The sequence below is a fragment of the Triturus cristatus genome, chromosome 1_2, assembly GCF_964204655.1.
Source record: "Triturus cristatus chromosome 1_2, aTriCri1.1, whole genome shotgun sequence".
Classification (NCBI taxonomy): domain Eukaryota; kingdom Metazoa; phylum Chordata; class Amphibia; order Caudata; family Salamandridae; genus Triturus; species Triturus cristatus.
The window spans coordinates 341,300,366-341,322,581 of NC_140580.1; the positions used below are offsets into that span (position 1 = coordinate 341,300,366).

General features: G+C 45.3%; 1 protein-coding gene across 5 annotated transcripts in view; it reads left to right on the forward strand.

The window, feature by feature from the left end:
- The window catches only part of LOC146867287 (tyrosine-protein kinase STYK1-like), a 340,395-nt gene that overhangs the window by 280,891 nt on the left and 37,288 nt on the right, over positions 1–22,216 (forward strand). For all 5 annotated transcript variants that reach the window (XM_085604031.1, XM_085604040.1, XM_085604025.1 and 2 more), the window contains one exon: positions 17,376–17,416. In XM_085604031.1, the coding sequence (XP_085460157.1) occupies positions 17,376–17,416 (41 nt within the window). The remainder of the gene's footprint in view (positions 1–17,375; positions 17,417–22,216) is intronic.

Consider the following 22,216-nt stretch of genomic DNA (forward strand, 5'->3'; position numbering starts at 1 on the left):
GCTCCAGCCCTGCTTTGATTTACTACTCGTCTGCTTCTTTCTTCCTCCACATTGCTCTCTTTTCACTTGTTGCTTCTCCTTCCCAGTCTAGGGGCGGAAAGTATGTTTCGTTCCGCCCAAGGAATTGGCGGAATTTGGCGAATCCGCATTACTCGTGTAACATGGAGTTCCTGCCAAATTTCGCCATCCGTCACGTGTCAGGACATTAAAAGATGGTGGCCCACATGTGCAATTCCTTTTGTATGCCCATGCTGTCACGTAGCATTAATAAACAGTGAATGCCCGTTGTAGTTCTCAGCATAGATTAAGAAGGAGAACTGTGCATGTTATTACAAGACACAAATGACCAAATAGCTGTACTGTTGGTGTTGTCATCTTAAGCAGGGTTGGCTCCTTTTCAGGTCCTCAGGACTCAGCCCTGCCTTCTGTGAGTTGCCACCTTTGCCTCTTGCCTCTTCTGCTAATGATTTAACTAAACAGAGTTCATTAAAATAAAACTTTATTGTTTTCCATGAGCAGATCCAGTATGCAAGTCAGCCCTCTCGTTCTCGCCTCCAGCTCCTGATGACAGGTGAGGGAGCTGAGGCATGATCCAGTTACTTAGTATTGTCTAAAACACAGCACTCTGCTAAAACGTGGCTGTCAGGGCACAAATCAGTGCATCCCTGCAGCCAATAAGAAGCCACACAGAGCAACAGGGATAGGATCTCAAACAACGTCTCAGGTTCTTATAGGGCTGTGCTTCTAGTCCTGTCAAGAAGTTGGGAGAGAGAGTGAGGTAGGTGTTCCCGTTTTCAAACCTGGCCTTGCTGCTCTGTCTGGCTCCTCGTTGGGACTCATGGCTCTCTGGTTCTAATGTCCAGTGCCAGATTGCTGCTCTGCCTCTGAGTTGCCAGAAAAGGAAGCAAAGTAAAAAAAAAAACAGTTAATTCTCTCTGCATGTGTGTGTATATGTTTGTGAGTGTATTTGTGCGTGAGGAGAGTGTATGAGATTGAGTGAGAGTGTGTGTAAGTGTGTTTGACAGTGTCAACGAATTGAAAGTGAGAATCTGAGTTTGAGAGACTGAATGAGCAAGGGAAAATGAATGCAATGGCATAAGTGAAGTAGTTTAAGTATGTTAGAATGAGGGAGAGATTGGAGATTGTAAGAGGACTTGGAAATGAGTTAGGGGTGTAGCTATCAATGGTGCAACAGTAGCAATTGCAATAAGGCCAGAGTCAATGAGCATGAAAGGGTGAGTATGTGTAAGTGTGTTTGTAAGTGAGAGCGAGAAGCAGTAAGTATGAGTAGGTTTTTTTGAGGAATAGTGAGTGACAGTGAGTATGACTGAGAATGAGTAAGTGTGAGAGTATGAGTTAGACTGAGTGAGGGAGAAGAGAGTGAATATGAGAGGGGGTCAGTATTAGTGAGAGAGTGTGAGTGAGTAAGGGCGTTTTGTGTCAGAACCCTTTTCAGAGGGCGGTGGGGCATGCAGGGTTTACTGGGTCCAACCGTGGGGGTTTAGGCCTTTTACTCCGGATGTCTCTGGAGCTGACCTACTACAGATCCAGAGCAATTGGACCAAGTATCCCCTTCTGCACTTGCCTCTCAGTGGTAGCTGTGAATGAGCAGTCAAAGGCTCCCTCTCGGGGGAAGTGTGAATGCAGGTTAATGAACATGACTCATAGCTCAAAGAGCACACAGCAGTGTCAATAAATCAATGTCCAGTCAAATTCTTATTTATATAATAAAAAATAAGTATTTTCTTTCTAACTCTACGCATTCAAAGAAATGTTGCAACATGTATAAATAATAATACATTTCCCCTTGAGGTCGGACCTCTAGTGTTTCACATGCAAATCCTTGTCCTACCTGCTCTTTGTAATGTAGTAGGGGGTTATTCCCCATTCACTGGTGGCCGCATCCAAGGTATGCTCACTAGTAGGCCTTAACTAAGGAGCCCAATCTGACTCTTAGAAGATAGTAAAATCTGTCTTGGTGCCGCAGCGCTCCTAGCAACAAGTACCCCGAGGTCCCATAGGCCCATAATCAGTCTTACCCACTCCAGCAGTGAGAAAGTGTGTAATGTTTCAGCTGGTGGCCCTGTTTTGAATGTGGCTTCTCACCAATAGGCCACACCCAATCCCTGCACTCCCACCTGAGAGGCAAATATACCATTGCACCTTTGAATAATATACACTTTTTGAGCATGTCTTACCACCCCTGGCACAGCAAGACTTCAACACAAAACAAACAGCACCTTTTGAAAATGGGTTTTATTTAACAAAATGCAAAGACTCTATCACTTTTAGAATAAGGCTTGGGATTTATTACATAATACTCTCTAAACAAAAGCTGTCTCAGATACCAAATGCATAAGACTCAAATATATGTAGCAAACTTATAATCTAAAGGCATGAATCAATAACTGAGCAAACTATAGAGCAAACTATAATACTGATTAATAAACAAGCAATAACTGATATAAGATAAGATACACTGGACGTCCTGCAAGAGATAAGAAAGATATATATATCATGTGATCAAGGCCGCAAGTACGGTCGAAACGCGTTAAGGCAGAGGACTAAAGGAAAAATAAAATAATTTGGCACAATTGGCGGTCTGCACTCGTTCTTCATGCGCAAGCAATCACGAGGTGATACGAGCTGGAGTGATATATATATATATATATATTCACTTAAAAAACCATAGGTTTCACACATGTTATAGTTCGGTGGACATTTCACTCGTGAAAAACCAAGTTATAGTTAGTTCAGATAACTATAACTCGCGCGCCCGCAATCCACTGCTCATGACGTCACATATTACATCACTCATAACATGGTCAGTGGCATCACTCATGACATCACTGATGACATCATCCTTGTGATAGAGTGGCGGTCGCGCGAGTTATAGTTATCTGAACTAACTATAACGGGGGAATTTCATCGGTTTTTTACGAGTGAAATGTCCACCTAACTATAACATGTGTGAAACCTATGGTTTTTTAAGTGAATTTGCAAGGTTTTTTAAATGTTAATTCCTAACTATAACGTGTGTGAAACCTATGGTTTTTTAAGTGAATTTGTACGTTTTTTTAAATGCTAAGTTATGCATGAATTATTATTATTTATTTGTTTTAAGGTTTTTCACCGTGCGCGCACCGTGCGCGCACCCCGCGATTTAACAAAAAAAAAATATATATATTTTTTCACCCTTCGGGGTCCTTTAGGGACCACCTGAAAAAGGCTAGGGAGTCAGGAAAGCTCTACCCTGCCCCCTTTTCACGTTCGCCACCTCTCTTTTTCACTCTCGCACCCAAAACAAACAAAATGGCGGCCGACACTTCCTGATTTCGACCGATTCGAACGTTGACTGACATGTAACCACCAATCAGAATTACACTCGCGCACGTTAGGGTGCACGCACGGTGGGCGCACGGTGCACGCCTATAGATATTTATGTACTTTTAACTGCAATTTTCTCAGGAAATACTGAACAGATTGACTCAATACATGCAAAAGGCACATGCCTGACCTGAGGACTACCTCTCTGCCAAATTTCAAGTAATTCTGTTCAGCCGTTCGGGCTGTACCTTCGAATAAAGGTCCTATGGGAAAATGCATGGGGAAAATGCGTTTTGGGACCCCCTTTTTTCTCGGCCCCCGCTTGACGAATCACCCCGAGACTTTCAGGGTAGGAGCTGAGCGGAGCACCCCATTTGTTTTGAAAATTTTGCGAGGATTCGTCAACCAGCGCCAAAGTTATTCAAAATAGAATTTTCAGATTTCCTATGGAAACACGGTCCTAACTATAACTATCTACTGGCGACCGCCAGTAGATAATATATATATATATATATATATACAGTAGAGGATCACTCTGGATGTACACCTCCCACACCACAAAGAAGACACCTCAAACGATCAAAGCCACTGGCCACACATCACAATGGCAATAACCACAAAACTTAATACATCACTTAGCATCTTAGCCCACTTCCAGCCGGGGGAGCCTTCACATAGCCGAGGATCAGAGCTTCAGAAATCAGGGACACTCCGAGATAGACACGTCTGCCCTCACTTGGATTCCAAACTCCCAGTTTCTCAGCCTGCAACCCTCAGCTTTAAACACACTAGAAGATTTGTGAAAGACCTCCTCCCACCGCCAGAGGAATTTTACCAGAACTGGCCAAATTCCAAGCAAGCATCCTCAGGACAGTAAGGAGCACTCAAGTCTCTTCCTCCATTCGCACTTCTTCCAGCCTCTGTCTTGACGAAGCTCTCACAAGGCCTTCCACAGTACACTAAACAACAACAACAATCGCTCAGGAAAACAGCAAGACCTTGACTGTGAATAACCCAAACAACTTGCAAGCACTGCTGTGCATGCAGCAGCAAGGCAGAGTCAGACGTGAGGCCCTGTCAAAGGCAATAGGTAGCACCTATAATTCTCATCCACACAACTTACAAGCACCACTGTGCACACAGAAAAGTTTGAAGCAAGGTAAAGTCAGAAAGCAGAATGACATGAGGCCATGTCAAAGAAAGACAGCAAGATTACAGGATAGAAGAGAAGCAGATATATGCAGGACCATCCTACATTAAGGCTAAGGTAATATAACATACTAAAGTCAGTTAAAATGTTGGCAGTCGGAGGTCATCATAGGGTGCCAGACTACAAGAGTGGCTCTTTCACTACAGGCCCATCCGTGGGCAATCACAAGGCTCTGGTCCTGGGCGGGGAGCCAACCCCATGCAAGAGGAGCAGCAGCACCAGGCAAGTGCAGGCTCTCCTTCTAGCTCACACTCCTCCTGCATTGTAAGTCCTGCACTCCCCAACGGGAGAGAAGGGTTTGATTCTGATGCTCCAGATTGGGGTCCCAACAATGTGGTGATGCACCCACTGTGTCCCCCTCAGTTTCCTAGGTAGATCGCAATCCGTGCTGCTTCCTTGTGACCTACGGTTCACCTGACTCCTCTGTTCTTGTGAAGTGGCCTGATCCCCACATCACTTGTAATACTAGATGTTCCTACTGGCATAGGTTTGACGCAATACCACCAAGTGGGGTCCCAGCACTCACCAAACAGCAGCCCATACCATGGCAGCTCCTCCTGGCATATGGGGTCACTGCAACAAGGTCCCACTGGCTATAATTTGTCTGTTCGGAGCTCTGCTCATGGCTAGGTTCATAGCAGCCCATTCCTGGCATATGGAGGCTGCCAACTTGAATCTGTCACACGGGCAACAAACCGATCAGTGCAGCAGCTGTCCCCTCACACCTTGCACCGGGAGTCCACTTGACAGTGTTCCCTACTGGACCTAGCCTCTTCTCCCGCTCTCCTCTTCCTCACAGGACAAGCTGGTCTTGGCAAGCAGACAGGCGCTGGTACGTTTTGTACTTCTGGCTCTGGAGCAGGTGGTCTTGGTTTCCCTCAGTGATGTCTGCTCACCCAGCAGGGAGACTAGTAGGCCTTAGCCCCCTATCTTGGTTACAGGCCTCAGTCTAGCAGAACTTTCCCTCCTAAACACAGCCCATCTGGATGCTTGGCAGATGACAGACTTCTGGGGTTTCAATCACCCCTTTTTACTATCCATTTCCACCAAATGTGATTTAGGGTCTGAGTCTTTGAAGTTTTATGTTGGGGTTCTGCTTCTTTTGACGTACACACTTCTCCTCTCCCTCTTCCTCTGGAAAAGCAGTCTGTCACAGCAGGAGAGACTCCGAAGCTCATAGTCCCACAGCACAGGCCATGGGAGTGACTAGAGTTCACACCTGGATGTCAGCCATGTTGGTATGTGCATAAAACGCTTAATCCTGGGCTCCCAGCCCCACTTTTTATGATTCCCTTATCAGCTCCATCACCTTCCTGAGATATGTCCAGGCCCTTTCCTTGACATCTCTCACTTAATGAAAGAGCACCCTTTCAAGGGTACAGGGGGAGTCTCTATATCCCTTCTCCATTGTGTCCCACCCAGCTCACAGGAATGCAGCAATATACAAATCTATCTAGGGGGATTCCTCTACCACCTCATGTCTTCATCATGCAGGCCTGGACTTCCCAAAATGTCCTCCATGTCATGTAGCATTACAGACACACTTGCACTCAGAGAATGTACACAGCACTCACACTATCCTGTGCTGTTACTTCAATTTATTGTGACCTCACAGGCACACATACATTCAACATACACATTCACTCCACGCGCTGCTCAGTACTGTAGCCTTTCAGTATTGTGTCATGGTGTGCCTCTTGAAGACACACACACTGCCAGCACACTCATTCATCATGAGCGTGCTGTACAACACTACACCCTTCATGTATTGTACTTCTTGCAGGTACACACACACCCAGTACATACGTTCACCGTGACTGCACTACATCTCTTATGTAATGTACTACTTGCAGGTATATATATGCCTAGTGCATGCACACCAAGCACGTACTGCACAGCAATGCCCTATCTATGTACTGTTTCCTACCGAAGGACACATACAACTATTGCAGAGTCACCACTCCTGTACTGCACAGTACTTTACATCTAACTGATGAAGGTCAAGGGTGAGTTAAGCATACAGCAGTAGAACTTTTAAAAAGGTGAGTGAGCTGGTAGACCTCACTTCAGTGATTCAGGTTCAAAAGGACCTGTTCACTCTTACTTGCAATCCGTAAAACAGGCCTCTGTCATGGCGTACACGCATGACCCATGTTTGCCTATGACAACAATACAATCAGAATTAGAGACCCAGACACAGTACACTCAAGGCAGAGGTGAACATCCGTTACCATGTAAAAGGACTTTTCCATCCCAACAGTTTGCACGTTTTATGACCGCGAGTCTGCCGCTTCCCATGATATACTCATTATAATTCTGGACTTATGGCGGCATCCAAGGTAACATGCTGCTGCTCACATATTGGTGCTAGTTCTTGGCATAAGGAAAGGTACCCATGATAAAATGCAGGCCCTAACATACTAGCAGTAATTTTTGGCATTGGACCAACGTGAAAAAATGCTGGCACCTGCGTACTGGGGGAAATGCTTGTATGGGGGACCTTTGGCAAAATGCTGGAACTGGGACATTGGAGGGAATTGTTGGCATATGGGAGGGCATCCAAGGTGAAATGCAGACCCTTGAAATACTGCAAGTAATATAATACTTGACATAAGGGGACACCTATGGAAAAATGCTGGTGCTGGCAACCTGGAGGTAATTCTTTGGGGGTGGGTTGGAGGAAGCAAACTAGGAAAGCCATGACACCTCTTGGATCCCTGGCTGAAACATGTTGACCTCTGTGGCACAAAAGCAGGTTTAATCATTCCTGCCGTGCCACGCTGTTTTTAATCCTAGCCCAGGGTCGCCCTATCACCTGTTCTTTTGCCCTCCTGGCTTCACATTTGGGTTTTTAGTATATACCTGTCTTAGTATGAAAACATCGCTGAGCTCCTCATTCTCAGTGTGGGGGTTGTAGCCCGTATCGTGACTAGGCCTTTAAAAATGGATGTCCCAGGTTTGGTGGTTTACTGCATAACTAGACAATCGATACCTATAGACCCATAGGTTCTTTTCTGTGTTTTGATAAAAATTTAATTACCCAGAGATATTTGTACTCCGAGGTAATTAAACCTAAAATATAACATGTCACAATAAAAATTACTTGGATTTGGACCGGATTGATTTAATAATCTGGCAGCAACAGCAACAGCACAGCGTCTGAGTCATTGGTTTGCAGAGTTACAGCACTGTTCAGCTGATTGAAGACCACCGATCATAGGGAGCACTCTGTTTACTGTTTAGATGTTCTAATAACTTTCTTTCCAGTTGTTTTACAACTTATGTTTAGCACTGCTCCTACCATGTTCAATAGAAACTTTCATCTTACTGATACTGTTGTTATGATATACTCCACTTCTATTAAAGCACCCTAATCCTCCTGGTGTAAAGGTTTGCTACATTAAACAGTAAAATAAATAAATAAAGCGGTCAAACATTGTGGAAGTGCAAGAGTGTCCAAGAAAGCACTGGATGGCTAATAGAACGGTGGGGTGGGTCAGGCTACCAGCAGTTTAACTAGGATGGGGTGGAACTCAGAAACACATGAAACAGTGCAACAAATGCCACCACAATTGGTGTAGCTAAGGAGGGAGAACCCAAAACACCTTAGAGGAGAAAAAGGTATGTTCCCAAGAGTCAAGTAGTACTTTGACCCCAGAATTCAAGGACTGCATTACAACTTTTAAAGCCACAAGTACGAGATGGAGGAATAGTTGCACTCTGGGGTAGCACCCAATGATATGGGTTTCAAAGTGGAAGTGACCCAATGTGGACAGGAGCAGGACTGACCTAGTTTCCACAGGTGTTTTTTGTCGGGGATCCTGAAGCCCAGGCAACTGTGTCTCCTACCCCGATCATGTACCACTGGCAGATCTTTGCAAATGGGTATCCATTGACAGAACACGGGATGCAGGGCAAGTCAATCCATGGTGAAATAGAAATTAGTGTCTTCAAATCAGCATCCCCCTAGATCATTCTAGAGGATTGTGGCTCGACCCAGTAGAGCAGTACCGCCTATTGGTTGCAGCCACACATGAGATGATGGGTTACTACCCAGAAGAAGATCTCTGGATGACCATTTCTAATACATTCTTGGCAATCATCTACCAGGGGCTGAGTTAAGGTATGTGCTATTAAGGTCCAACAAGTCGCTCAGTGACGTCAGAGGTTTAGTGGATATGATAAAATAGCCCCCCAACCCTGACAAAAGAGGGTGTCAGTAGGAAGCATGGGAAGCTATCATAGAGAAACCCTCAGGAGGTATTTGGTATTATAAGAGAAAACACTGAGACCCCTGAGACTGCCGTTTCCAACCTGGTGAGCCTGCTTGAGTTTGTTACCTTTCAGACAGCAGAAATTCACATCAATTCATATTTTTGCAGAGTATAAAAATAGGGCCCAACCACTGAAGGCCTTCAGCAGGAGACTTATGCTGAAAAGGATGAGAACACAGGATTGATTAAAGGGCATTATAATAATGCTCTCTACTCCCAAACACTGATCCTGGAGGCCCTTGAAGCATAGATGTGCTTCAGTTAAGTAGAGAGTGTCTGTTTTGTAAAGCAAATGCTTTGCATTGTGGACTGCCATTCTTTGTTGTTGGAAATGCTCCTGCCATGTTTGCAAGCAAACTATTGGCAAAAATGTTTCACTTTACATGCAAAGCACTGCAGATAGGATGCTGCCTTCCCACCGTTAGAGAGCTTGCAGACTCACTGTTTCTGTCTCAATGACCCCATGACTGCCAAACTACACAAGGCCTGGGTACACAGCATATGAAGTCCTTGCCCCTTTAGGGTAAGTGTACTAAGTCCTTCCCAGTGCTGATGGATGAATTATGTCACTGTTTTGCAGACTTTGAGGCAGCTATGTAAATGTAAATGTAAATGTAGTTGAGCTTATATAGCGCACAGCTACCCGCTGTGGGTTTCCCGGCGCTTGCTTAGGGAACCCGTCCTGGTATTCCCCTGTGAGATAGCAGGGTATCCACAAGGTGAAAGTCAGGCATCCCGCCGCGAGGGGCCGTTGTGGAGATTAAGCAAGCTATTGCCCAGAGTCGCAGAGTGAGAACCCGTGAGTCAAGGAGGCACCGGGGCGAGAATTATCAAGTCCGTGGAATTTTTAGCCCAAGACCCGCCGAGGCGGGGAATTGAACCCTGGTCCAGGACCGATCTCCGCTTCCGGGTCTGCCGCCTCTAACCCCTGAGCCACACTTCTCCACCCTCTAACCCCTGAGCCACACTTCTCCAGCTATAGAGAACAGACCTTTCAACCGATTTGAATGCCATCATGACACGGCTGACATGGAGGTGTTAATAATGGTAGTTTATCTGCGGTTGGCCAAATAAAAGAATGACTCAGTGGAATGAATGACTCTTCCCAAACCCCCAGCATAAGACCAGAGATACTGTATCTTCATGTTCTCCTAGAAGCTGCTGTTTCCATGTCACTTATACTGAGGACAGCACTGCTCCTAAGTGTAAGGTCCATAGTTTGTCGAAGAAGGTGAGGAATGTCATCAAAGGAATCCAACCAAGAAGTTGCACATGGGCTGGGCCCCAATCCAATTCATTTTGCTTGGGGACCTTGCCTAGTAGTTCAGGCTGGACTGAACTGTTTCTATTGGAGCAGGATCAAGACTGATTTACATGTGGCTTGCTTCCCTTTGAGATTGAATTTTGGACAAAAACAAAATGATGGACTGGATTGCGTCCCAGGGTAATATCAGTTGCCTGAGATGAATTTAAGCATTCCATAATCACTAATTGTTTTTGCAGGTGACACTCGAAGTGTGGTGCGTAATGTGCAGACGTAATCCCTGTGTTCACTGTGCTAAAGGGCTCAAGCAGCAGCCTACTAATGAGGCCAAAATGCTATGTAACCGGCCAGGGGGTTGCTTGTGTCAGGAGATGTGAACTAGCATTTCAGGCTGGGCTGTTCCAGGTAGAGCAGAATAAAAACTGCTTTGCTTATCGCTTGTTCCTGTGTGAGGTGGCGTACTGGGCAAAAAGACAATGGACTGTGGCCCAGAGTTATTACCAGTAGCTGAGATGAATTCAAGCAACCCCCCCGCTTCATTTTTGTTATTTTTAAATATGGCAGTATGGCTACAGCCCCTCAGAACACTATCCACTTTTTCTAATATGCACACCTACAGCCTTGGCACCAGTTTTTGCTATATTCTTCCTTCAAATCATTTATCATTTCTTCCACTTTCTAAAAGCAATCCTCTAATCTCTGGCGTGCCGTGATGAGTGACCCTGCCAACATTCTTTTTCAAACATCTACAGCTTGCCATTTACTCAAACCATCCTTTTTTTTTTAATTTTTTTTTTTTTTTTTAAACCGTTTATTGCAATCTCAAAAATATACAGGTATGGGCCTACAACCTTCCGGCCGGCCGCTAGAATGACAGGAGCATATGACATACATACAAAAACACTTGGCGTTGCAGAGGAGCAAAATCAGGAGGTATCAGCGTCGTGGGCCACATCACTCTGACCCCACAATACGGTTTTATTTTACACAAACAACACAAAAAACCACACCCGCAAGGCAACCTGCAATCGACAGTAACAGCACGTGCTCCCCGAATGGGGGACCCCAGCCATCCACAGGAGTCTAAAGAGGGGAAGGGGAACAGATCGAGGACTGGGGGAATTCCGTGCTCGGGGCTAAGAAAGGAGTCAACTAAGGGGACGGGGCTGGTGAGGCCGCAGGCAGCAATGGTGGCGCGCAGATACCCCCGCGGTAGGCGTTCCAGGGGCCCCATATCTTCACCCATGCCCCAGGCTTACCCCTCGCCACATACACCACCTTTTCTCGGAACATGCACCAATCCATGTGTTCTTTCCAGGCCGACACCGCCGGGGGCCTCTGGGATCCCCACAGTTGAGCAATGTCACGCTTAGCTATCATATATCCCAGAGTCACCCATCGCGTCTGCGGAACCGAGTAGTCAGTTGGTTCCCACACATTCAGCAGGCATCTCCTCGCTTCAGGCAGCAGCGCAACATGCGTAACCACTCGCAGGACCTCATGCACACCACGCCAGAATCGCTCCACCTTCGGGCATTCCCACAAAATATGCAAAAAAGTCGCCAAAGCACCACACCCACGCTTACACAACCCATCCTCAGCATAGCCCATACGCAGAAGCCTTGGCCCCGTCATGTAAACCCGGTGGAGTATCTTAAGCTGGACGAAGCGAAGGCGAGCCGGTATGGCCACCTCCTTCGGAGAGGCCACCGCGGAAATCCAGTCTTCGTCGTCCAACTCCAGCCCGTCGGCAACCCAAGCCTCGCGGAGGCCAGTCAGCAGGCCCGAGCGGTCATTAATCAATTTTTTGTAAATAAGGGAGATCGTGCTGTCCGGAACGTGGCCATCCAGCACTCTATCCTCCAGGGGGGAAGACTCCGGGATGGAGGCGACGTCTGGGAAGACTGAGCCCAGCACGTGACGGACCTGCAAGTACCGAAAGTATTCACTGCCCTGCAGCTGAAACTCCGTCTGCAACGTCTCGAATGTTTTAAATCCCCCTCTCGTCCAGAGGTCCCCCACTTTACTGATGCCGATCATGTCCCACTTCTCGAAGCCCTTCGAGGTCCACAGGGAGCCCAATCTCTCAGACGCGTACAACGGTGATGCCCGGGTCAAACGGCCCTTCCACCCCATAGCTGCGTTAGCCGCGTGCCATACTCGTACCATGACACGCGTAGGTCCCGTCAGGCGGGGGCCGGGCGCGCCAGAGTAGAGCGCTCGATTATAATCGCCACCAGGCAGGAGCATCTTGTCCTTTTCAAATGCCGGGTTTAAGGCGGGCCCGTAAAGGCCATGATTAATTGCAGCCAGCTGGGAGGCCCAGTAATACCGTTTAATATCCGGGAGGGCAATCCCCCCGTCGTACCATGGGAGCGTCAACTTCGCCAGGGCAATACGCGGCCTCCCGTCCCAGAACAGGCGGCGCTGTAGACTCTCCACCTCACGGAAGTAGCGCGCCGGGACTAAATCCATAGTATTCTGGAGAGCGTACAGGAAGCGTGGCAACGACATCATCTTAAACAATGCCGCCCGGCCGAGCGGCGAAAGCGGCAGGCGCCGCCAGCGCGCGACGTCCTCCTTCAAGCGCTGGAGGGGGGGAAGCAAATTCCGCTCGTAGCGGGCCTCCGGGTCCAGAGTAATGTAAACCCCCAAGTACCGAAACCCCTGTGAGGCAATCTGGATCGGACAGCCCCGCGGGAGGACGGGAGCCTCCCCGGAAAGCACATACACACATGATTTAGCCCTGTTGATGACAAGGCCTGAATTGCGGCCGAATGAGCGCAAAACATCAACCAGGACAATCAATGATTTACGCGGGGAGGCTAGGTACAAAAGGATATCGTCAGCGTATAGGGACACGCGGTCCTCATATTCGGGGGTCCAACGGAGACCACGGATGGAAGGGTGCCACTGCAGCCACTCTGCCAGGGGTTCCAAAGCCAGCGCGAACAGGAGCGGCGACAAGGGACAGCCCTGTCGTGTGCCCCGTCCCAGCTCGAATGGGACCGATACTCTTCCATTCACCACCACCTGCGCCAATGGGCCCGAATACAACAATTTGACCCAGCTGATGAACCCCGGGCCAAATCCAAACTTCGCCAGCATGGCCCAGATGTATGGCCACTCGAGCGTGTCATCAAACCATCCTTTTAATCAATTTTTATATATAGGTTTTGCAACTTTCTTAAAGATAGTGAGCTTGGGTGACTAATTATGAATTACAGTTGAATCGCAGGACTCTGGTGGTTTTTGAATTTTGACTCCTCCCACTAAAGAAAAAGCCTAACGGAGAACCTAAGGATCTTAGCAACCTTCGCCCTATCTCCTTACTGGCTGCCCCAGGCAAGATGCTGGAGAAAGCTATCCAGCGGCAGCTTATATAGAAGACAACAAGATTCTCCACGAGACACAGTCAGGCTTTAGACCCGGCTTTAGCACCGAGACAGCTCTGATCGAGGTGGCAGAGTCAATACGATGGTCGTTAGATTCGGGAGACTCAGCTCTGCTGGTGCTCCTGGATCTTTCGGCTGCTTTTGACACTGTCGACCACGCAAGGTTGCTGATGCGATTGGCAGAAGTGGGCATACAGGATCAAGCGCTGGACTGGCTACATTCATACCTGTCCCAGAGAACCCAGAAGGTGGCCCTAGGAACTGCTTCCTCGACACCTAAGTCGTTATGCTGTGGTGTACCTCAGGGCTCGGCGCTCAGTCCTCTATTATTCAATATCTATATGGCCCCTCTCTTTACGCTTATTGCTAACTGGGGGGTCAAGGCAGTTTCCTATGCCGATGACACCCAGCTTGTGTTTCCTTATGCCGAGGTGTCAGAGGCAGCCCTGTTAAGTTTTAAAGGCTGTCTCCATGATGTGGCACGGTGGATGAATACGAATAAATTAAAACTCAATGCAGATAAAACGGAAGTGCTCTTCTTTGGTAAAGGCACTCCGCCCCCCGCTGAGCTCTGGTGGCTGTTGGAAATGGGCCCGTCCCCTTCCCTCAGTCCCTCGGCAAAAAATCTGGGAGTGCGCTGGGACAACAGCTTGTCCTTTGTTTCGCACACACATCAGCTGATGGGTTGCTGTCTGGGTAAACTTAGGAATCTTCGCAAAATTTTGCGATTGCTTCCGGTGAACTGCAGGAAAACGGTAATCCATGCGACAGTAACATCTAGATTGGATTACGCGAATGGCCTGCTCCTGGGTTTGCCCAAATATCTAATTCAACGCTTGCAAGTGGTCCAAAATGCGGCTGCGAGACTGCTAATGCATATTCCATTCAAGCACTCTGTCTCTCCGCATCTTCGATCACTTCATTGGCTTCCAGTAGCCCATAGGATCAAATTCAAGGCACTTACGTTAGCCTTCAGATCCTTGTTTGGCTCGTGCCCAACATATTTGAGGGATCGGCTGCCAAGATACACGCAGTCCCGCTCCCTTCGCTCCAACGACCGTAACCAGTTAACTGTCCCTCGAATAAAAAAGGCTCGCCAGGGTGGTAGAACATTTTCGGCCAATGTAGCGATGCTTTGGAACTCACTCCCCCCTGAACTCCAACAGGCCCCCTCTGAATCCCGCTTTAAAACAATGCTGAAAACTTGGCTCTTCACCCAACCTCGTTAATTGACCTGAATTTCGGTATATGTCTTTCTGCCTGTGTTTAGCGCCGGGACACCTCCTTGTGAGGTAGCTGTTCGCGCTCTATAAAACTCTGTATTATTATTATTATTATTATTTGTGAGCTCTGAATTTCACACCCTACACATTGGATGTCTTAGTGAAAAATTTGCTTGTTGACCTGAACAAAGAGCTTTCTGGTCTGTCTCACATCACAACAATTGTACAGAGCCACTGTTTTAATCAGCCTTGGCTGTATTACATCTTATCTCTTTTTAGCGAGTAATGGTCCAGGGGCGGCTCCTCCATGTCGGAGAAGGAGGGTTGCCCCACTGCTTTCTCACAGTGCGAGAAGCAGAAACATAAAATGGTATTATAAATACCATTTTATGTTTCTGCTTCTCGCACTGCAAGAAAGCAGAAGGGTTTGGTTGGGGGGCAGGTGGGTGGTCCTGCTCCAGGGCAGGGGAGGAGTGGCTTTCCCACTGTTGTGGGCACTGTCTGTTTGGTCAGCCCCAGGGCCGACCAAACCAGTCATTCACACTCTGCCTTTTTCTCCATGTAGGCTGCATGCAGCCTACATGGAGAAAATGGCCTCCCCATAGACGCCTGTGCGGTCGGCGTCCCAGCCAATAACAACGCTGCCATTGCAGTATTGTGATTGCCTTAGGGGAGGGAAGGGAGGCTGCCTGCTTCCTGTGTGGATGAGAGGACACGGGACGACGCGGGACAAGACAGGGCGGTGAAGGTAAGTTACATTTTTTAAATGTATTTAAGAGTAACCTCCCCGCACAACTCCCTCTTCGCACGCCCTCGCGCCCCCCCACCTGCGATTAATGCCGGCCACGACTGTAATGGTCACTCTGACATTTGGTGAGTGCAAAGTACATGTGCTTATAATTATGTTAGGTAAGACCTGTTATTGCTCAGTCTCTGCAGCAATGTGACCTTTTATCTGGCTGACAGTCTACCAGAGAACAGTCTTCAATGTCTTCAAGGTGGGCTGGCTGGCTTTCAAGGCAAAGGATCTTCTTTTTTGTCAGCTAGCTTTTAGCACTACACCCCATTCTGCCCCATACGCTCCCTGCAGCTGCTGTAACTGTACCATTACTTATGTCCACTACCTCAGAAGGTAAAGAGCAGGGGATTTTGGTTACACAAGGATTTCAGTCTAATTCTCTAGACTAACTCAGGAATCCCTTCTTGCTATATACAGATGAGAGCCCGAAATTGGTTTGTCCCTTTATACCTGTCCATCCTAGAATCCGTGAGATGAATGCTCGGATATAGTCCAGATTTGACTAAAGTATGCTATCCAGGGCTTCCAACTTCTTCCATTCGTCTACTACAAGAGGCCCAGTAGGTTTTTAAATTTAAGAAATTCAACAGGGTCTTACAGGCTCTCCGTAGCCCCCATTGTTTGACTGATCGCAGCCAAGGTAAATTTAGATCCCTCTGTCTGACAAGTAAATCTTTTTACAGTATATGGCTGACCTCTTTACAGTTCAAGCTTCCAAGATCTGTCTGTACTTGCATTCTGCACTTTTCCTCACCATGATGTTATGCTTTTCACACACTCCAAAAAGATCTAGCCATGGTGATTGAACCTTTTCTGTGATTATGCTCTCCACTTGGAATGACCTACAACTGTGACTTGGTCAAAAATAAATCTTAACATACATTTCACAAAGCATTAAAGAAATCTCTTTTATTATGTTCATGGAGACACAGATGCACATCTTAGTTCCATGAAGCCTCTGGGCATACACTTGCTCTTTAGAAATCTGCATTTTTTCATGAATTCATTAAATCATTATTACTCTCTGACTTCATGCTATTTGGTGTACAATTCTGCCTTCTAGGAAATGCTTACACTGGAATCTCCTACATACATTGTATACAGAAAGCAATATTGTTTGCCACTTTATTCCCAGCATTGGCAAAGGCAATAGGGTTTACTTTAGGGTTATAAACAGCATTCATGAATGTCTTCGTTTAGCTATGCTAATACTTGTGTGCACTTTGTAGTCAGGAGAGAGTCTATCTTCTGATTTGTAGGCATACGTCAATGGCGTTTTAAGGTCTAGCTTTAAGTGTAGCCAACAACAAATAAAGAGACCAATGCGATGCACCTTAGTGTATACTGACTTGTCTCATCGGTTTACCATAAGTAATAAAGAAATCATGTGAGGATTGCAAAGTGAGACCACAAATTGTATTTACTTTCTTTTAAATGAAGCCAGAAAGGTTCCAAATATATATTGCAATATTTGTGACTTTATTGCCATTTAGGATTTGTTTGCCAATCCTTTAATAGATCTTTACTGGCTAATGTATTTTTCATGTTATACACAATCACTTACTCAGGGTCACATTATTTGAATCACAATGTAACCAATGTTCAGTGGTAAACAAAACCTTGTTACAATCAGGTTACTTATCCTTTCTGTTGGAAACTAGGCGTAGTGTCTCCAGATCAATAATATCAAATTTACTGTTCATTGCTAAAACTATAATGACTTGGTCTGGAATTTTACAAATTGGGTTATATTGTGATTCAAATAATGTGGCCCAAAGGAAGCAATTGGAAGTAAAAAGAAATTATTATTGAAAAGGCTAGTTAGTTTTAAAATATAAAGGTCTGCTGTATATACTCCTAACACTATTTCTAATCTTTTTCAGGTGGTCATTTGGGATTTTCCTTTATGAAGTGGTCACAATAGGTAATTTCAAGCCCTCTGAATTGTTACTGTATATTTTGATTATACCAAAACACAGTATTCTGTCACAAATAGTTGCACTGAAACCATTTACTGTATTTTTTGTATCCACTATATTTCTATTATTTAAAATTTTACATTACAATCTATAGAAGATATTGTTAGACACAAAAGAGGAAAGCTGGTGGGAACAGGGATTGGCTACACAATGTAAAACAATAAAGATCATTAACATTTTTAACTTATGGATTCTAAAAATAATACGGTCTGGTTAATATTTAACTATTTAACTTTGAACATCACCATTACAGAGAATTTCAAATAAATTAGATGTGGGATTAATAGAATCTGTGTTGATCTCATTTAGTGACATGGAACTCGATGTTGTGAGAAAGTAATTGGCTTTTTTGTTTTATGCATGTGGGCAGGGATTTAAGCACAGTCAACAGTCATAGAGGGCAAGGATGTAGCTTTAATCTGGATATCTCTAGCCATAGTAAAAGTAAAATTTACAACATGAAACTGTGTTCCAATAGTTTTTGTTTTTCTGTTTTAAAAAAATAAACACAAAGGGGGTCATTAGCATGGCGGGCAGATCGCCACTGCCCGACCAGCGGTGGCAATGCGCCCGCCAAAGCACCCCACCGGACGGCCTGTTACCCCCGCCACATTAGCATGGCGGGGGTACCGTGGCAGACGGAAAGACCGTCCGCCGCTTTTCCGCCCGTAAGCAATCGTCACGATTGCCTACCAGGCGGAAATGGACCATAATATGATGGCGGTGCCTTGCAGGCACCGCCATCCATATTAGTATGAGGCATTGTCAATGCGTTTCCATGGCGGAGACTCCGCCATGGAAAGGCATGCGGAGTTCTCTTTGGGGGCCCGTTGCGGGCCCCAGGGAGGAGGGGGTCTGCACTAGGGGGGTACCCATGGTACCCCCCAACATTGGAATGCACAAGGTGGCAGGCACCACGTGGTGCGTGTCAGGTTGTGCATGCCAATGCACAACATGCATATATTGCATTGTGGCGGGTGCTGCTTACATCACCGCCCGCCACAATGTAATATGTGCGGGATGCCACCGTGGCGGTGGCATCCTAATTGTCATGGCGGGACGCCACACCACTGGCGCCCGGTCCCAGCACCGCTAGGGTGGCGGGTGGACTGAAGTACGCCCGCCATCCTAATGGACCCCAAAGACTCTGAACTCAATGAGAGTTTGCGATCTAAAAGTCTATTTTGTAGCTTTATTGTTTCAACACTTTTTATTTGGTTTTGAAGGAAAAAAATATTGAACACTTTGTAGATTTTTAAAGCTAAGATTCCCTAGAGACAGCAATGTTTTGGGAGAATTCCTGATTTGCCGCAATGTGTGGTATTTGTGGAGAAGCAGATAAATTATCGTTCTAATTCATAATGTAGAATTGATGAGGTTCCACCACAGCATTAAATATATTGTTATAGAAATCTGCTTGTATAACAGCATGTCTCTTTTCTCATTTTAACAATATTAAATAAGTCTTGGCCTTCGTGTCATCTAGGCTCTTATATAACAATGCCTTTCCATCATAGACACAGACTGGGTAAAACCCTTGATACATCAGGCCCCTAATTCAGTGACATCACACAAATAAAGTGGCGTGCTAACATCTGAACAGCACTACTTCGCATTGCTAGTTTATCCTAATTCAATAAGTCAATAAACTGGGTGAGAGGATTGAAACCCTACATATTTGGTTACCCTGACTGGTTCCTTCCCATTATTTGGAAAGATGAGCTCTGTTGCAGAAGGAAATGTCATGCACCTTTAAATGTCCTTCCTTCCTGCATAGGAAATCATGATATAACTCAATTCTATACTTCTTTCTGTCTTCAGGTACTCCCATTCTACATCCGTATCTGCTATTTGTTATTTCCCTTCCTTGGTCCAATTCCATGACACTTTAAACATTGGCAATTGCCTATTAATTTATTGAAAATTCACCGCTAGACCGAGCCCTGGTATGAAAAGTAGCCTCATTATATGTCCTATGGACAAATTGGCTCTCTCTCTCTGCATTAGCGTCTCAATTTCCTCATTCAGGAGTCACCTCTATTGAAAACCCACTTGGACTTCTATAGCAAGCCATCAAAGCTAATATCTTAGAGGTTAAAGTTAAGTCAACTCAGCCAGCAATGAGAAGAACCCATGACATTACAAACACACTGAATGTCATAAGCATAGTTTTAGAAAAAGGCAGCACTATTCTCTTTCTTTCTTTCTGCTTGTCAGGCCATTAAGTTCTGCAATCCACTGCTGCTTCTCTTAGGCATTGCATTGCATATGCTCTGTCTTTGGTTCTATATTATTCCAATTACTTCCCAGCACTGCACCTCTCTAGGACACCAAGGAGCAGCTTCTGTTATACTTGCAGTACTTATTCTCTCTATTTCTATTAACATGGATTTTTGAATACCAAACTGGGGCATGTCAAGGGCCTCAGCTGTCAAGCAAAATAAGGGGACCCCCTCTAAGTAAGTTATTTTAAGGTCAGGGAGAAGAGGGGAAAACAACAACGCAATCTCTTTTATCAAGCTGAAATTAAATGGGCTGAATATGGGCTAAACAACAACAAAGTCCAAAGACATGACCATGTTTATAAATATTCACATTATTTATTTTCTTTGTTTTATCAAAAATCTTTATACTTTCTTTTATATTTCTTTTAAATGTAAAATCGATGTGTTAAACATCTACAGGCAATATTACATAGTTGTAACATGACATATGCTTACATCACTAACACCAAGAAGAGAAACAAGAAAAGGACGTTCATACACACTACCTCACATACATTCCCTCTCAAGTATACTCATGCCACATTCACTAATACATATATCTGGAGGGTGGGAGGCAGAAGGTTGTATAATCTCTACGACCAATTAAAGTAACTGCATATAGCAGGATCTGAACAGCAATGGCCTCAGCTGTCTTCTGTAGCTAGCCAGTATTGCAGTCTCATTGATGACCCACTTTTCATCTATTTGAGGTGCACACACGGGTTGTGGAGCAGCTCACAAGCTCTTTTTCTGTGCTTCCTTTGGCAGGCAGGCTGCAAGTCTCAGGGCTTTTACCCAGCTCTATTGCTGTTTAGGGCCTATCTTGTTTTGATCATCTTTTTATAGCCCAAAAGTCTTTTTACAATTTTCATCAACGGGTGGTCATTTTATCACTCTGTTGTGGCTCTTCTTTCCATATATCTCTAGTCATCAAAGCATGCATTGTGTTATTAACCAATTAAGTTAAGCCAATTTTAAATGTAATTAAAGTCAGTTGTGAAATGTTCTGAATAATAAGAAATGGATTTGGAGACAGAGTATCCTTACTGACAAGATAATGGTCTGCCTGCCAGATTTAGAAGTGGACGGCCCGTTGGTGTAATCATGGCAGAGACTACTCCAACGGAGTAAGGGCCGTAGGCATACCAGATATACCAGCTGGTTTTCACTGCCCGCCTCCACCAGGAAATGCCTCGAGGTAAGGGGAAATGAAAACTGCTCAATGCTCCTTCGCCATGGGAGAAAACTCACATGGAGAGGGGAGCCTTTTTTTTCCTTTAAGGAGAAAATCCCATTTTGGGATTTTCTTTTTGAAATGAAAGAAAAATGCATGTAATAGTCGGCACAGTCATGTTGATGGAGTTGTGCTTCAAACTTAAAAAGCTAATGCTTTTGAAATGACTGCCAGCTCGGCGCTCATTTTAAAATTTAGTGTGCCGTGTACCCTATGCTTGGTGGACCTTAAGTTTTCCACCAGGCTGAAGGATATTGGTGATTCTCCATTTAGCATGCAGAGAGAATCTTGATTTCATTAAACACAACGGAGACTAACATTAGGCAATAAACTTTTATTGCTTCCCCAACATGCAGCCCTTTAAAGAATAGTAATACATCCTAAAGCATTTAGAATGTTAATTCAAAACACATAAATGTCCAATGTACGCAGACATCCTCCTCCTTAGCCTGCGATGAAATGGATCTTCTGTTGAATTTTAAGAAGCATTGTCTAAAAGAAAGGAACAATCTCACAATAAATGTAAGGAAATACTCATAAGACGAATACAAAGGTCCTCAACCCCCAACTGTAAACTCCTGAGCTATAAACCAAATGCTAAAAAGGGGGAACAACCTTTACAACGCAACTTTTACAACGCACTACACTTACAACGCAAAATCCATTGCAACGCATTCCATTACAACGCATGACACTACAACGCATTTTTAAAAACTACCTTTACAACGCATTCCATTACAACGCATACTACCTTTACAACGCATACCATTACAACGCATAATTTTACACTACACTATCCAACACTTACCCTACTGTTGCACCCCCTGGAGTTAGAATAGTAATTTTTACCCCTATACTATCCAACACTTACCCTACTGTTGCACCCCCTGGAGTTAGAATAGTAATTTTTACCCCTATACTATCCAACACTTACCCTACTGTTGCACCCCCTGGAGTTAGAATAGTAACTTTTACCCGTATACTATCCAACACTTACCCTACTGTTGCATCCCCTGGAGTTAGAATAGTAATTTTTACCCCTATACTATCCAACACTTTCCCTACTGTTGCACCCCCTGGAGTTAGAATAGTAATTTTTACCCCTATACTATCCAACACTTACCCTACTGTTGCACCCCCTGGAGTTAGAATAGTAATTTTTACCCCTATACTATCCAACACTTACCCTACTGTTGCACCCCCTGGAGTTAGAATAGTAATTTTTACCCCTATACTATCCAACACTT